The sequence below is a fragment of the Gymnogyps californianus genome, chromosome 2 (assembly GCF_018139145.2).
Source record: "Gymnogyps californianus isolate 813 chromosome 2, ASM1813914v2, whole genome shotgun sequence".
Lineage (NCBI taxonomy): Eukaryota > Metazoa > Chordata > Aves > Accipitriformes > Cathartidae > Gymnogyps > Gymnogyps californianus.
This window is the reverse complement of record NC_059472.1, coordinates 48,058,921-48,075,143: the sequence shown is the minus strand read 5'-3', so window position 1 is coordinate 48,075,143 and position 16,223 is coordinate 48,058,921. Positions and strand designations below refer to the sequence as shown.

General features: G+C 36.6%; 2 protein-coding genes across 3 annotated transcripts in view; one reads left to right on the top strand and one right to left on the bottom strand.

The window, feature by feature from the left end:
• Window positions 1-778: 778 nt before the first annotated feature.
• Window positions 779-7,403, top strand: LOC127013498 (transthyretin-like). 2 transcript variants are annotated; one of them, XM_050892399.1, is made up of 4 exons: window positions 779-844; window positions 2,616-2,746; window positions 5,390-5,525; window positions 7,296-7,403. In XM_050892399.1, exons 1-4 carry the CDS (start codon window positions 779-781, stop codon window positions 7,401-7,403), a joined length of 441 nt encoding a protein of 146 aa, XP_050748356.1. The 2 variants fall into 2 exon arrangements, with proteins under 2 accessions (XP_050748356.1, XP_050748355.1); XM_050892398.1 differs by having other exon boundaries at window positions 779-850.
• A 4,362-nt stretch (window positions 7,404-11,765) lies between these two features.
• The window catches only part of B4GALT6 (beta-1,4-galactosyltransferase 6), a 32,636-nt gene continuing 28,178 nt past the window's right edge, over window positions 11,766-16,223 (bottom strand). The window contains exons 7-9 of the mRNA XM_050892186.1: window positions 15,146-15,268; window positions 14,154-14,255; window positions 11,766-12,294 (exon numbers count right to left, since the gene is read on the bottom strand). Coding sequence (XP_050748143.1) covers window positions 12,147-12,294; window positions 14,154-14,255; window positions 15,146-15,268 — 373 coding nt within the window. The 3' untranslated portion in view covers window positions 11,766-12,146. The remainder of the gene's footprint in view (window positions 12,295-14,153; window positions 14,256-15,145; window positions 15,269-16,223) is intronic.

Here is a 16,223-nt window from a genome sequence, read left to right as displayed (position 1 = left end):
GTGTCTAACCAAATCTCAGAAAGACAAAGTTTAATTTCAAGAAGTAACATTTCCCTAAAATGAAGCAGATGCTTTTGGTGGGAGCTGACTTGCAGTTGTACAGGGAAAGTCTTGAACTTGTACTGCATCTAAGGGACAAGTAAAGTGATAGGACTTAAAACACTGTTTTAACTGTGCTTCAGAAATGGGTATGTAGGTATCTCATTATCATGCTGGGAACCAAAAGAAACGTATTTTTCCTCCAGGGGAATGCATAAGATAACTAGATAGCCCACGCATTATTCACTTAATTTTTATCAGCGCTAGAGAGAAGGCCACCACAGAGAGAAATCTCTTAATAGATAAACATGGGTGAGTCAATTATGCCAAGCCATAACCACAGAGAAATTCTTACTGAAACTGAAATTGCTGAGTTGACAAGAAATTTGTATTTCTCTCAAATATATGAGATCTACACAGCACTATTCCTCAACAAAAAGAGAAAAATAAAACAGAATAGGCATTGCTTCCAAGCAAACAGATCACTGCAGTTGAGCTAGGCAATATACACAATATTTCCACAGGCAATGATAGAATAGACTTATTTTTGCAGACAAGGTTCATGTTTGTATGGGTTACTTATTTTCTCATTGTTTACTAAGTAAATAGTATGAATCGGCATGTTGAAAGTCATATGGGTTTTCTGATAAGTAGCCTCAGTTTAGAGGCCTTGATATAAAAATCACAGATCCCACCAGTTTCTACTTGCTGACACTGAGACTTCCTAGTGGTAGGCAAAATGGCTTTTCATTCTGTGTTTGTTTTCTTAGCTGGCCTGGCATTTTTCTCCGAAGCTGCACCACCGGTAAGTGTCTCAGGATTGAGGTCCTTCATACTGATGTAGTCCCAGCTTTTTTTTTTTTTTTTTAAATACTTTAATTAGTGTAAGTGAAAAATAGAATATTCCATTTTATTGCAATTATTTTGTTTCTATGGTATGTATTGACTGTAGTTCTCTCCTACTGCTCTTTTTCTGGTCCTTCTTTCCCCTTCTCTAGTGATTAGTGAGAGGGCTTTACGGTTAGAAAAGCAGCACTTGTCATTAGACTCAGTGACTACGTGAAAAGCAATGTAAGACAAGAAAGGAAAAAAATACCATACTCACTACACAAAAGCCTCGGGCCTGTTGAAAAATAACTAATAGCCCTTATAACACAATGAACAAGCTCCTGTCGTGAGGGATTTAGTTTCTTGTTGTGAGATCCATGCTGGGGAAATGCCTTCTCTAGTCCTCTCCCTTACTGCTCTACCCACTACAGCTCTATCCCATGCAAGGAACGCTCACTGATGCAAGCAAGGAACAGAGCCAAAGCCAGGATCCCCCTTCCAGAGGGCTCATTCATTCCAGCAAAGCAAGCTAGAGACACAGACGCTTCAGCCTGAAATTCTCCTAGAACAGACTTGTCTCTCTCTCCTCCCCTACTCATTCTTCCTCTCAAGCTCTGATCTTTGAGAAAACGAATACCTGACCAACCTTTGTGAGGAAGCAGACTTTCATTGAGCTCCCCGGAGTGTAAAAGCCAGGAAAATACGTGGTGGCACTAGAATCCCCCTTGCCAATGCCTCAAAAGAAACACTAGCGAGGAGCCTCTGCATTCCAGAAAGGGAGCCTGAGGAGTCAGGGCATACAGGCAGTATAGATAGATGCTGATACATTGGTCTGATATAGGGCAGGGTTCCCGGCCGATGGGATGTTCAGTATGTCACGGACTGCAAGAAGGGATGTAAGAGAGGGCTCAGCTTTTACCATCTACATCACGATTCATTTTGCAATGATTAAATGGAGATCAATGATTGCTATTTTGAGATCACCTCTGATTAGCACCTTCCTCAAAGCTCTATTATCTTCTCGCTTTTCATCTACAGAATTAGGTAACGGAAGGTCAAAGCCCTGATTCAACTCTACCTTTGAACAGGTAAAACATCAGGGCATAACCACTGCTTGTGATGAACATGTTGGGAGTGAAACTAGAAAGCCATCCCATCTTTGAAGGAAGGTTTTCCTCTCCTATCCCTGCCTAGCTGCCAGGGCTGACAAATCTCATCCAACGTGGTGTTAGGAGAGAGTCCGTATGTGGTGCTTATCAAGTTTACAGCAGAATTAAGATAACTCTATGGCAACAAGACATCAGAGGCTCTCAAATCCAGAAAGCCGTGGTTGAATTGCCACTCCAAAATACAGAGGAAGCGTTGCCAGATTTTTAAACATTCCTACTACCTTTGATGATTTAATTATTTCCTGTTGAGGTCACAATTTAGTTACAACTTCATGCTGAAGATGATGTGTAGCTAAGCCATGCCAAAGAGAAAACAGAAATGTGTTCTTGCACACAGCCGCAGTGCCTCCCCAGAGCACATGGCTACAGTCCTCCTGACAGCTCCCGACATCTTCCTCCCTGGTTCCACAAAATCCAGCCCCCACAAAGCTTCAGGCTACATTTCTGCAGCACATAGTGATCCTGTTGAGGAAAATATGGTGTATTCTGTAGATCTAAAGAATAATATTCCTTACTGCTTTATTATGCATCATCGCTTACCTTTCTTACAACATAAAAATTCTCTCTTCCTATCTGAAGGACTCTGCTGACTCCAAGCATCCTCTTTTTATAAAAATTCTGGATTCAGTCCGAGGAAGTCCAGCTCCAAATGTTCCAGTTAAGTTATATAAAGAAGCTGCAGATGGATCTTGGGAACTGTTAAATTCAAAGTAAGTCATACCAAAATAATGAGTGAAAGAAGGGAAAGGCAATGGGAAGAGACCAAATAGTTGAAAAAACAGTTTCACATTCTCTAACGTGTCTTTTTTACTCAGAGGAAAGATAACATACTATTGAATGAATTTGCTGCAGACTGTCTTTTAACTGTACGACAGTTTCAGCTACCAAAAGGGCTTTATAATGCTTTATAATTACTGTGAGCACAAGAAGGTATTTTAAGCTATCCTTTAATTCAATCATTGCTTCTCTTCAATTTCATTACAAAGGATTATATTACTTTTTAGTATCCAGCAATGAACTGCTGCATTGTTACCAGAAGAATCACGCAGACTCTTTTAGTTTGTTTGAAACTAAGACTCTGGTTGAGAATCCTTTATTGGTGTCCTGGTTTTGGCTGGGATAGAGTCCCAGCTCAGGAAAATTGGCTATTTTCCTTCTTTCTAAATGGATTTTCATTTCATACAACACCACAGCTTTAAAAAGAAAACACAGAACTGTTTTGGACATATACCACATCATATCTGATAGCCTTCTTTGCTTCAAGAAAAAGGAATCAGCCAAAAGGAGAAAATTTGTGGATAAAGCTTTCTCACCTCCTCCCCCACAGAGAAGCAATTACATCTAAACTAAGAAAAAGAATCTCCCAGATATTTAAATGTTGCTATGTCTTAAAAAAATACAATTGTAGAATTTCAAATGTAGATGACTTTTTTTAAATTGCCCTCAATTTTACTATATATTAACACTTTAAAAACTCAAAAGCAATTTTTACTTAAAGTATAATCTGAAATGAAATTGAAAAGAATTCTTAGGGGGTACACAGAATGAACATTCTTTATTCAATAAGCAGCATCCCACTTCCACACTTATCTCCTCAAGATAGTTGCAAGGTCTCACCTGAGACCTTTCCAGGTCTGTTAACACTCTGTTCTACCTAAAAAAGTGAGATAGGGCTCATAAGGGCTAAAGCTGACATAGTGCAGGAATTTCAATAGTGGGATCTCAGACTCAGATGCATTTCTATGAAGTCCACGAGAAACTGTACGTAAGTGGCTCTCTGGTGCCACAGAGCAGTGGGCTGGCAGAAGCAACAGTACGCTCATATGTGTCCTTGAAAAATATAGCTACAGTGAAGGCCACACGTATTTGTACAAGGTGGGGAAGAACAATCTATTCACGTTGTCCTACCTAAATTGCCTTCCACCCCTCAAGTGAGAAAATCACTTCACACACATTCTGTCACTGGAAATGCGTGAAATTTTCCATTAAGAGTGTGTTCAGTTTACTTATCTTCAAATCTGAGCTTAGAGGCTTTATATAAAGATACTCGGCTGAACAGCTGGGTGTTGACTGAAGCCTTAAAAACATACTTAACATTTGAAACAAAGAACAAAGTAACCTTAACATGAGGTATGCAAAAGTTGTGATAATACTAAATCTACCTCTCCAGCCTTGTTAATTTGTAAATAATTGAACATTAGCAAAAGATTCTGAAATAACTGTTCTCAGTTAAAGGTATGTTTGGTTTTACCTGAGAAAGCTTGTTAGAGAAATGAAGCTACCTAACAATGATCAATCTATGATGAAAAAAATAGATATTTGAATGGATTAAAAAAAATCTGATAACTGACTACAGAGCATCTTGTAAGATATAAATGGTGTTCTATGACTTCACAGTTATAAGCACAGATTCTAAGTAATGCACTGGACAATGACATAAAAAACATTTAATTCTTTATTTTTCTCTGCATGCAATTTGAATAAAATATGTTCAGAAAAAGATTTGGCAGCTAGAACACAAAACAGTGGTTTGTAACTACTAAAATCAGGCACTAGCCGCACTGTTAATTGTGGATAACCTACCCAATCCAAAACCTAGTATTATGTAACTTATTTCACAGAAATAGGTCTCAACCAAGAGACATGTTTGAGAGACAGCATTCAATATTGGTTCTGGAGCCCTAAACTGGTTGGTGTTCAAAGGTGTATAGTTTCAAGCCAGCACTATGGCCTTGGAGAGCACTGATAGCATCTTCAAATCAAACAAAACCATCTGTTTGTTGAGGATGGAAAAACAACTGATCAATACAGACAACAGGGAATTCCATAAGGCGACACTGTTGGCTGACCTACAGTCATTTCAAACAGCAGATCTCAAATTTCAAAAAGCCAACTGTAAAAAATATTCATACCGCTAAAACAACGCAATACATTTAAATAAGAAAGAAAACTATGGGAAAATCAAGAGTTGACCCTACTTAGTTGCACAGTAAGTGCATCATAGAGCTTCCACATTGCTTACAGCAGTGAAGTTTTCCCTCTGAGTGGGTTCATTTAATTAACTCCAAGACTCTGCCAAGAGTCTATGAACAATAATGCCAGCTTTTGGCTCACCCCCAAACCATGCAGAGTAGTGACATGGCAGGCAGCCATCTGCTGTGCCGATCGTGGAAGTAGCAAATGCCAAGATAAGCTCTGAAGCATCCACAATACAGATGGACGTAAGCCATTCCAGATCAATAGAAGTATTCATCATACTACTTAAGCTACACAACATCACTCAAGTTCAATCGCTAAAAATTGCACTTTTCTTAGGCTTTTAACCAAAAATGCATTCTTCTGCCATCACACAGACAAACCAATGACAACGGAGAGCTCCATGAGCTCACAAATAAAAAACAATTTGTAACAGGTGTATACAAGATTGAGCTTGACACAGCCTCTTATTGGAAGAAATTGGGCTTGAATCCCTTTCATCACCATGCTGATGTGAGTATTCATTTTCTCCTGTACTTTAGTTGCAAAGAATGAAAATACTTTATATGTCTAGGCTTCAATTACTAATTGCACTTGTTGAACTTTCTTTTCACTTTAAAATATTTTTGCTTTAAATCCACAATCTCAAAGCTTTGTAACAACATACTCATGAGAGAACCTAGTTACTAGCTTCCCCATAACTCTCAATAAGCTCTTAGATGTATTACTTACGAAGAGGTTTTCCACCCTTCTACCTCTACTTAAGCCTGTAGTTCTTTCTGTGGCTATTTCTAGACACCTGAGGGAGAACAACAGGTGGGGTACTCTGTTAAGTCTCCTGGGAAAGGGATTTTTCTGCCTTTTGGATCCAGGATTTGTACAGCTGCAGACAAAGTTTATAATTTAGATTTTTAAAGATAATGAAAGTATGAACTGTGTTCTGGATGCTTGGATCGTCAGTTTACAGCAGAAAAAAGTGTAACAGGCCTTTTTAGTTTGCATGGGACAGATAAACTGGTTAGATGAAGGTGGTCCAAACCAGGTACCAACTGAGGTCAGCTGCAGGGTTTGGGACTCCTTGGGGGCTGTCCCCTTCCCCTCCACAGCATCAGCCCTTTCATATGACCTTTCAGTAGCAGCAGCAGTCCTGTATTAGTTGTTTGCTGGACTGTGACAGATCAGTGAGCACCACCAGCTGTGCAGTTTGCAACTGCTGCTCAGCCATTCCTCATCTCCTTGGAGAAAAGGTGGCAAACATCTGGGTTAAATTTTGTTTCTGCCTCCCTGAAATGGATGAGAGATGACATTCTTATTCTAGACAATAATGAAGGTTAATGCTGGATAGCCTTGCCTTCTGTGATAACTGAAATAAGAGGCAAGACGAAAGATTTACAGCGTGCAAGTAAATTGATTATATATCAAGATAATGTTTAAGTCTATATTCCAGACTAGAAATGAATTTAATCCAGAGTGCAAGAGCCTCCTTTCTTAAAAACAAGCCTCAGTAGGGATCATGTTTTGCTCAGTTCACTGGTTGTTTCATATGCATCTTTTTTTTATTAATGTTGAAAGGAGCACAAGCTATGCATCACAGTTATTAAACTGTGTCTATTTTAAAAGTTGACACTCACTGTCTCACAACACAAAATTATCTACTATGTAGAGGGAGAAATCAAAGGACAGGACATGAGCTGATTAAGGAGATGTTAAAAGGGCTGTTGTAAATCATTCATACGTAAGATTATCACGTTGTGGTCAAAGGACTAATGCAGTCCGTCCTTCTCTATCTACTAGATATGTAAGTGGGATTAAAGAAACTCATTGCTTCGTATTTTGACCTGATGACAGTTACTGTAGCACTATGTTTAATTCTGTTCCTCAAAGTTCAGGACTTCGTAAGAGCAACAAAAATATTCAAATACTTGAAATAATGCCTTTTTTTTTTTTTTTAAATAAAGACAATCAATGGGGTTCAATGTAGATCTTCAATAAGGAAAAAAATCTTGTTGCCATTTATGAGTACCAACAAGGAAACCCCAATCTGGATAATAAATATAACTGACAAAATTTTAAATAAGTGACATGTATGCTTTTAACAAAGGATATTTAACCAGTGGAAAAACTGTGTGTGACAGGCAATCTCAGATCACAGTGATCAAATCACCACAAGAGAAGATATTTCCAAAGTTTTGTGGGAGGTTAGATAAAATGATCACAGTGGTTCCATCTAGGCTCGTATCTAGAGATCACTTCTCATTTGTCTTTTGTTTTTTCTTTTTCCAGGTGGTGTTCACAGCTAATGATGCTGGTTATCGACATTACTGCATTGCTGTTCTCCTCAGTCCCTTTTCTTACTCAACTACAGCAGTAGTTAGTGAGCCAGTGGAATAGAAGTTGACATTAAGCATGAAAATTTAGATGTGTAAATTAAAATTTCCATAAATGATAAGAACTTAGTTTCTGACTGTATAAACAGCTTTAGATTTCATAGTAAATCACTAACATTAACAGTCGTTTATTCACTTTGTTAACTTTAAGAAGAATGTGTGTTGACTTTGTTTAAAAATACTCTTCTGAATAAAAGTATTCTGTATTTCTGTATTCTGTAAGTATTGCTCTTCTGAATAAAAGTTTAGGGTTTGAAAAAACACATTAAGCTTAGAAAAAATGCATTGGAACTCCATTACTGGGATGCTGAGAATAAACCAAAGTCTTCCATGAAGTTAATAAACTACATTCCCTCTTGCAAAGGAAGTGAACAAAACACATTTGAAAGGTGTCTCATGAAAAGTAAGCACAGAGGAAAGGCAATCCACCACCTACCATCATCTATATTACTGAAGCCCGCAATAGATGAAGTCATATGGGACTACTACCCAGGGCCCCATATAATCATCAGATAAACTCACCTCCCAATTCTGATTTTTAAGATACAGAAGCAAAAGCAGCTTAAAAGTGACAGCAAGGTAGAATAGCATCCTTAGCGTCCTTAAATGCTACACATACTTTAAATGCCTTCTTTCCTGCTTTCCAATATATTATAACTGGTGACACTTTCAAGGAGAGTCCATATCCAATATTGCAGAAAAGTATGTCCATCAAACATACTTGAAGTTTATTTGTGTATTTTCGTAAAATTCTGCAAATACCTTTGTCCCCAGTTGAAGTACTCCCAAAAATTACTTGCATACCTCTAACCATCAGACACTTCTGTAATAGCTGTAAGATACAAAGAAAAATAAGGATAACTGATGATTCCTGAGAAAACCAGCTCCCTATTTAACGCCAGGAGAAACATGGATGAATCCTTCTACTTCCCATTCTTGTAATCCATATACAAGGAAAATTACTCCTAAACAGAAATAAGTACAGAGAAGAGCCATTAGGAGATTCAACAGAATAGCAACCCTATCTTGGAAAAGTTCGCAAAAACGTTGAGTCATTTAGCCTAGTAAAACCAAAAGCTGAAAGCATATAAATACCAATAAAGGGAAAATGATTTGTTAGCCTAAGGCCTGATCCCATCACAGCCTAACCTGATGTATTTGCTGGCCAAGTGTCTCTTCCTTTTGTTATTACTTCGAGGAACGGAGCACTAGAAAAATGAGCACTTTGTCTATAAACAAAACACAAAGAAGATAAGTTCTCCACAGAACCTCAGAATAAACAAACCAACACAATCTTTAGAACATTATATTTCATAAAAGACAATGATAAAAAAGTACAAACATTTTCATGAACAACAAAAACCCAAAACTATGATAGTACACAGGAAATTCCCAGCATTTGTTTCAGTGCATTTTTCATTAAGCCTATCTTACATACCTCTACAAATAAAATAATCTTAAGTACACTTCCTCTTGCTGATATGCAATGGATCCTTTTAATATTTTTAAATAACTGGCTCATTAGTAACCCACTATAACACAGTCATTAGTAAACATAATGATAGAAAAACAGACTGGCAAGATCCAAGAAAAAGGACATTTTGCACTTGCTTTTCAATATACTGTCTATTGCAAAATGGGTATTTTATATTCTCCTACTTAAATCTGAAATACAGCAAATGGGCTTAAGAGTATCTTAGCATATCAGTCAGATTTCACTGTTAATATTTCTGTAATGTTTTTACTTGTTAATTTGCAAAATCTTCAGAATCTTGTAAAATACTCCCTCTTTCTTCTCCCTCCATGTTCACTCCTTGGAGAGAAGACGTCCTTCATTTGCCTTGTCAGCAATGCAAAAGCCAATGTGATTGGCTTCTCTCTACATTTTACAAGAATCATTAAAATATCAAAAGGAATGTGCACAACTCTTAGTTCTGCATCGCATTTATTTTGTTTGAAGGCACTGTCTATGTTAAAATTCACTACAGAATAGTACTGAGTTCAAGCAGGTAGTATACAAACACTATTTTGATGTAATTTAAGATGGCAACTTTTAAAACTTCCCAACAAAGTGATAAAAGGTATTTAGAGAAGAGTGTTGGTTAACAATTCATAATTTAACATCCATCACTTTGGGGCACCAAAATGTAAACTTTTTAAGAACTCAGCTATATGTCATAATCTAATCACATACTGGTTTAAATCACATTTTTCTAAGACCATACATGATTAATCACTTAGAGCTGTAAAGTTATATTAGTTCAGCCACAGCATATGTGTAATATATTATGTATATATATACACATATATGCATTAGAAATTTTAAAAATTGCACATTAATTTCACAGAATGCCTAACAAATGGGCACAAAAGCATGCTTCAGAAACCAGTACAGACCTACAGTACCAAAGGATGTTTCATAATCACAGGTGTTAAATCGTAGGTGAACTTGTACTGAAAACCAGAAATCACTTCAAAATTACATCAGGGATTTAAAAATTTATTCAACAGTTCTTAAAGAATTGTATTAGTCTGTTATGAAATAAGACTAATTTTATTTTGAAGATATAATTGTTCATACAGTGTATTAATTATCTCCCATTTATCCATATGCTTCAGAATATTCTATACACTCAGTTATAGAAAAATATAGCAGGAGGTGATCAAACCACTTAAGCATGCTTTTGAAAGATGTTTTGTTCACTTTATGCTCACTTTTTGTTATTTTCATTGCATTACATCATTCCTAAAGCATATTAGATTAACTGGTAGATTTTAAGGTAATTCCAATACTGTTTAAAATATCCCTTACAATTGTTCTCAACTACTTAAATTAAATCATTACATTTCTACTAAATATTTGGGATGCCTACAACTAAGCTCATAACTTTACCAAAGAATGGCTAAGGGCAAAATCTGCTGCTGGGATGCCAAAGAAATAAAAGGTGTTTATGGCAAACAAACTCAAATATACAAAGCACCACACCATCTGTGGCAGCAATTCAGGAAACCAACACACAGTAATGAGTTAAAGTTAGTATTCTTTGTCAACACTCTTACAGAACACTCTATGGATAAACAATCCTTATTATATTCTGCTTTCCATTCTTGATGGGAGCAGAAGTCAGTCTTTGGTTCCTAAAGAGTTGAGTAACCGTGACAAACAAAACAGTTTACTAGATCTTGGTCAATATCTTTGCATTAACATAGAAAATAAATGATCCGGTCCTTTTCCTTAGTATTAACGAGGGATGTAAAAAAATATTAGGAAAAGGTAATAATGCTTAGCAGTGGGACATTTTTAGGTAGCATAACATTACAAGCAAACAGAAAATAAGAAGGTATATTTCTCATTATAAGCCAGGGAAAGAGGCTAGTTACTCATACAGATAACACCACAAAAATAGAAAAACAGACAGGACCAATCCTTACTGGGACTGTGCAACCTCAATCTCATTGAAAGTCATCGACTTGAGGATACTTAGTGCATCATAGAAGCACTCAGCACTCTACCAGAATAGGCCCTTAAATAGCTATATTGATTAATATATTATGAGTGGAATTTTAAAAAGCACTTGGGATTGGCCTGTTTTCAGTTCCACTTATGCCATCATCATCATCAGCGGAACAGTTTGACCAACACCATGGTTCTGAAAATCCCACCCTGCAAGCATTAGAACTATTAGAACTATGTTTTATTATTTTCTTAAAAATCTAACTTTAATATTCTTCCAGTGAAGACATATTTTTGGCTCTTCTTATTTTGGAGGAATAAAAGTGCTGTTTACTAGGATTTAAAAAAAAAAGAACAATACCAAAATACTGTACACACCCAGACACATTGTTTTAGGCATTAAAATCCCTGACATTGACACTAGTGGCACACTTGGAAACAGTTAAGAGTTCCTGTAGATCATAATACACAACAACTGCAAGATTTTCCGTAATACACATGCAATATGCATATAAATAGGATTTAGATGGCAGGCAGGGTATCATACAATTTTGCTGGCAATAAATAAAATTAAAAGCTTTCTTTCTAGCAAGTTCATATACGAAATTGATTTTTCTATATAGATATGCAGGAGGCCTAGAGCTCAAAACTAGTATAACAGTTTACAGTCATAGCTGGCCAACAATTAATATTTCCTTCATTTCACATAAGGTATAACCTTTTTTTTAAGCATACTTACATTTTACACTTGTTCTTTCATGCTAATAAAAACGTTCCTATAGAATTCAAACCAGAACACACTCAAATACATACTGAAGCATAAAATATTGAGCAATTTAAAAGCAATGTACACACATTAATTTACATCACATATTTACAAAACACATTTTAAAAAGAAACAAAAGCATTCATTTAAATACGAGGCGGGGGGGTAGGGGGTTAGTATAAAAAATTCCTGGAAGAGGCGGCCTCTGTCCCTACTTCCAGAGAAGCTACAAGTCTGTTTTCTGCAGTTTATTTAGTTGAGTGGTTAAGATAGAGAATATGAAGAACGAAGGCTTGAACAGTAGTCTCATGCTGTAAACATCTGAGTGGTAGCTGCTGGCTTTTCTTTCAGAACAAAATGCATGGTACATACAATTACTTCTCATCCCAAATATGCATCATCAAATGGTCAAAAAATCTCTAATTCTAAGCTGCTGTTTGTTGGTTTTGTTTTGTTTTACAATGTCTATTAGTAGCTTCCAGTGTTAAAAGTCTGCTCTGGTAGGGTAGCTTGTCATTCCACTTCCATCAATAGTCTCTAACAGGAGCAAGTTCTGGTATGAGATTAACAGTTATATTTTTATACAATCTACTGACAAGTATTTTAGGAGTATATATTAAATTGTTCAACCCATCAAGATACTGACGTTCTCTGGAATACCTCAGAAGTTTGTATCTGCAGAGGGAGTTGGAAGAAGAAAACATGAGAAAGATTTGCAAGAAACAATTCAATTGATGTTAGACACGACACTGTTAACAGTCATTTCATTTTGAAATATGCTTTAAATTCTGAAACTACCTCTCAGCCCTCTGAAATTACGAAATTACCTGCCTAAGCTTTAAAAGCAAGCCACTTTCTGTTTTTTAATACACTTAGATTTTATGTTCACATATACAAGTTAACATTAAAACTAAATAACAAAGAAGGCATTTAATATGTATACTTTTTATGGTCCCAAACTGAACTGATTTTTAAAGAACATTCAATTTCTTCATGTTCTTTTGCTATGAATCTCAGCTATGGAGCTCAGAGAAGATTTAGGAACCTTCATTGTTCATCATTATACATTTAAATGTCTGAATTGTTTCTCATTTCATTCTTGAGACTCCTGCATTTGCAAACATCTAAATTTGAGGTGATTAAAAAAAGTTTCCCTCCCACTCCCTCAGATTACTGATGTGTACATTTTAGTTTCATATCATGTATTTACTCATGTCTACTGTACATGTCTTTAAAACTTATGAATAAAGCAGAAAATAAAGATGTTCCCAGAAAGAGACACCCATTGATAACACAATTAAACGGTATTTCTAATTATCTGAAAACACATACCATAGAATCATAGAATGGTTTGGGTTGGAAGGGACCTTAAAGATCATCTAGTTCCAACCCCCCTGCCATGGGCAGGGACACCTTCCACTAGACCAGGTTGCTCAAAGCCCCATCCAACCTGGCCTTCAACACTTCCAGGGATGGGGCATCCACAACTTTTCTGGGCAACCTGTTCCAGTGCCTCACCACCCTCACAGTAAAGAACTTCTTCCTTACATCTAATCTAAATCTACCCTCTTTCAGTTTAAAGCCATTACCCCTTGTCCTATCACTACATGGCCTTGTAAAAAGGGCCCTCTCCAGCTTTCTTGTAGGCCCCCTTAAGGTACTGGAAGGCTGCTATAAGGTCTCCCCAGAGCCTTCTCTTCTCCAGGCTGAACAACCTCAACTCTCTCAGCCTGTCTTCACAGGAGAGGTGCTTCAGCCCTCTGACCATCTTCATGGCCCTCCTCTGGACTCGCTCCAACAGGTCCTTCATATATTGGGGGCCCCAGAGCTGAACGCAGTACTCCAGGTGGGGTCTCAGGAGAGCAGTGTAGAGGGGGAGAATCACCTCCCTTGACCTGCTGGTCACACTTCTTTTGATGCAGCCCATAAACCCTTTATTTTGCGTTTCACATTCTACTTTTTAAGTGTAGCTCATCTGCTGCATTCTGGTTGCTATTCCAATCTAGGGCAGCCAGAACCTACTGCCCAGTTAAAAGTGTTTTGCATCTTTGTAGCAAAAGAAAGGAACCCCGAAAGAAGAAGTTCATGTCAATGTAAGCAGGAAATAGAAGACCTGCATCTCCGAAAAGAATGAAATACGATGGAAGAAACCTATCCTTGAGGAGTTTTAAAGTTTGTTTTCACGCAGGAGTCATTTCCCCTAGCTGTACTGCTTCCTTTTGCAGAATATCCAAATTAACCAACTAATGGAGCCCTGCCAGCACCAATGCCCAAACTATTAAGGAACAATAACATTCTGCATCAAAGATTATGACAATAATATCTTCTGACACACAGTCTCTCTCATGGTTAAATAAAAAATACATGAACAACAAACATAATGTCTTTAAGAAAATACAAAGTTTAGCACTAAAGAGAGAATAACACTGATAAGCACTGACTGCTTATTTGTACGTGTGGAAGATTTGCATGTGTGTAAAAAAAAATTTTACATCTTTAGCTCTAGTATTTCAACAGTTCTCTGTTTTTCTTACCGTCCTAAAAACTGGACTTCACCTCTGTGATGATGAGGAATGGATTTGTACTTCCCTAAATCTCCCTCTGGTCTTGTTACATTGTATCCAGCATAGTGAACCCTGCAGTATAATACATAAACATTGGTATGAGGAGTATTAAAAAGATGTTTTTACAAGTTACAGCAAAAGTGAAAAACACACATCAAATCTTTTAAAGCTAAGTCTTTGTGTTCACTGACATTCTCTCCCTAAAAAACCCAAACCACTCCTAACCCAACAACTAAAAAAGCTGGCAAAACCAATAAAGTGTGAAATCATGATTTCATATTTAGTATTTCCTGCTTTGTTCTTAAAGAACAACAGCATAAAAATATGGAAATAGTAAGGAAAAAGAATAAAAACACACAAACTCTTCCTTTAAAATATATCTCTTTATACATAAACTCATGCAGACACTTTGTTTCAACAGCTCAACTGGAACATTTTACACTCGTTTACCGTGAGCGGTTAGTATTACAGTCAGCATTGCTGTCCACTGTCCAATTTGTGACTATCAATACAGTCACAAATTAACCTCTCTCTCAAACACTGCTCCTAAGATATGAAAGATACTTAAACTCATGCTTACTCTACATGTCTGCGGGATGGTATTCCATAATGCTAGCAGCAAGAGAGATGTAAATTAAAATCAAAAAGCAATGCACAGAAGACTAGAAGGAATGAGACTAAAAATGCTTAATACTGTTATCTGTTGTTATATCCGTTATTTGTTACAAGCCCCATCTCTTAAAAGCCTGTTAACTGTCCCCAGGCCAAGAAAAAAGAACATCATACTTATCCCTTCAAATGGTATGTTCTGATATTTCTAAAGTGAACTCTTTAGAAATGTTAGAATTTGTTCATTTAGAACAAATTAAAAAAAGGTAACAATTAACAGAAAAGACACCTAATTGCTCTCAAAGGGTGGATACCACAGAACAATGAGAAAAACATAAGCACTGAACACACACCTGTTCCAAAGATCATCATCTTCTCCACCCCATCCCCAAAAGGCATTTGGAAACCCATTGATCTTCTTAAATTGTTCCACTGTCAGGCCACTTACACCACCAAAGAACTCATTGTATGGAAGACTGCAAACAAAAGACAAATTCTGTATTATTAGCTGAACTTAGACAGGTAGCCCTTTCTCTGAACAATACCTTTCAAAAAAAACAAGAACCCCAAACTAAGGACATGAAGAGATGCTGAATGTATTCACTAAGGGAAACTGGTTCACAGATCGCTGGCATTAAGTAACATACACGGAAGTTGAACAAAATGTTTGCAGTAGTGTCTGATCTGCATAAAAGGTACTCTTAAACTGTAGCTCAAATTAGTATCACCACATGAAACAAAAGTCTATCACGTATTTCAGATCACTGATTTAGACCCATAGCTGGAGTATTAAGTGAAGCCCTCAAACTATTGTATTTTGACACTATTCAACTGAAAAAACCTCTCTTTAATCAACTGAAAAAATGACAAAATCAGCAATGCATCAATTCAGTAATTTTAATTCATAACTATATTCTACAGAACTGTTAAAACTTGAGAGGAACAGTTTAACAGTACATATTCAACCACAGTGAAACACCTACTTATTTAAAAAACAATTTTCCATTTTTTAGAAGCTAAACTTTTGAATCAAAAGGCTTTTTTGTCAGTAAGCATACAGTAATTACTAACACATACTATTAAGTAATCAGCAGTTGGCCAACACGACCAGCCACTATAGCTATATAACATAACATACTAAGGCCCAGGCAATGTGATTTCCAGTTCTCAAAACACTTTGTCAATCTAAAAAAAAGAAAAAAAAAAAAAAACAGATTGTATTTAAGTATCTATATTTACTTCCATCAATATTGACTTGCGTCCTTAACCCAGAAGCTGCTACAGTAAAGTGCGTTCCTCTTTCAGAAACAGCATACAATTTCATCAAATAAACGTAATTTAACACATTTCTCAGGAGACGCTTCCAAATCTGAAACCTTGAAGGAATTAGGACTATCTACAAAAAGATTTACCATTGCTTAGGACACAATT

Excerpts from the sequence above, each read along its gene's own strand:
- LOC127013498 (XM_050892398.1), top strand. The coding sequence starts at position 779 with ATGGCTTTTCATTCTGTGTTTGTTTTCTTAGCTGGCCTGGCATTTTTC. Across the intron at positions 851-2,615 it reads AAGCTGCACCACCGGTAAGT|GACTCTGCTGACTCCAAGCA; the intron begins GTCTCAGGATTG and ends TCCTATCTGAAG. Across the intron at positions 5,526-7,295 it reads CCTTTCATCACCATGCTGAT|GTGGTGTTCACAGCTAATGA; the intron begins GTGAGTATTCAT and ends TTCTTTTTCCAG.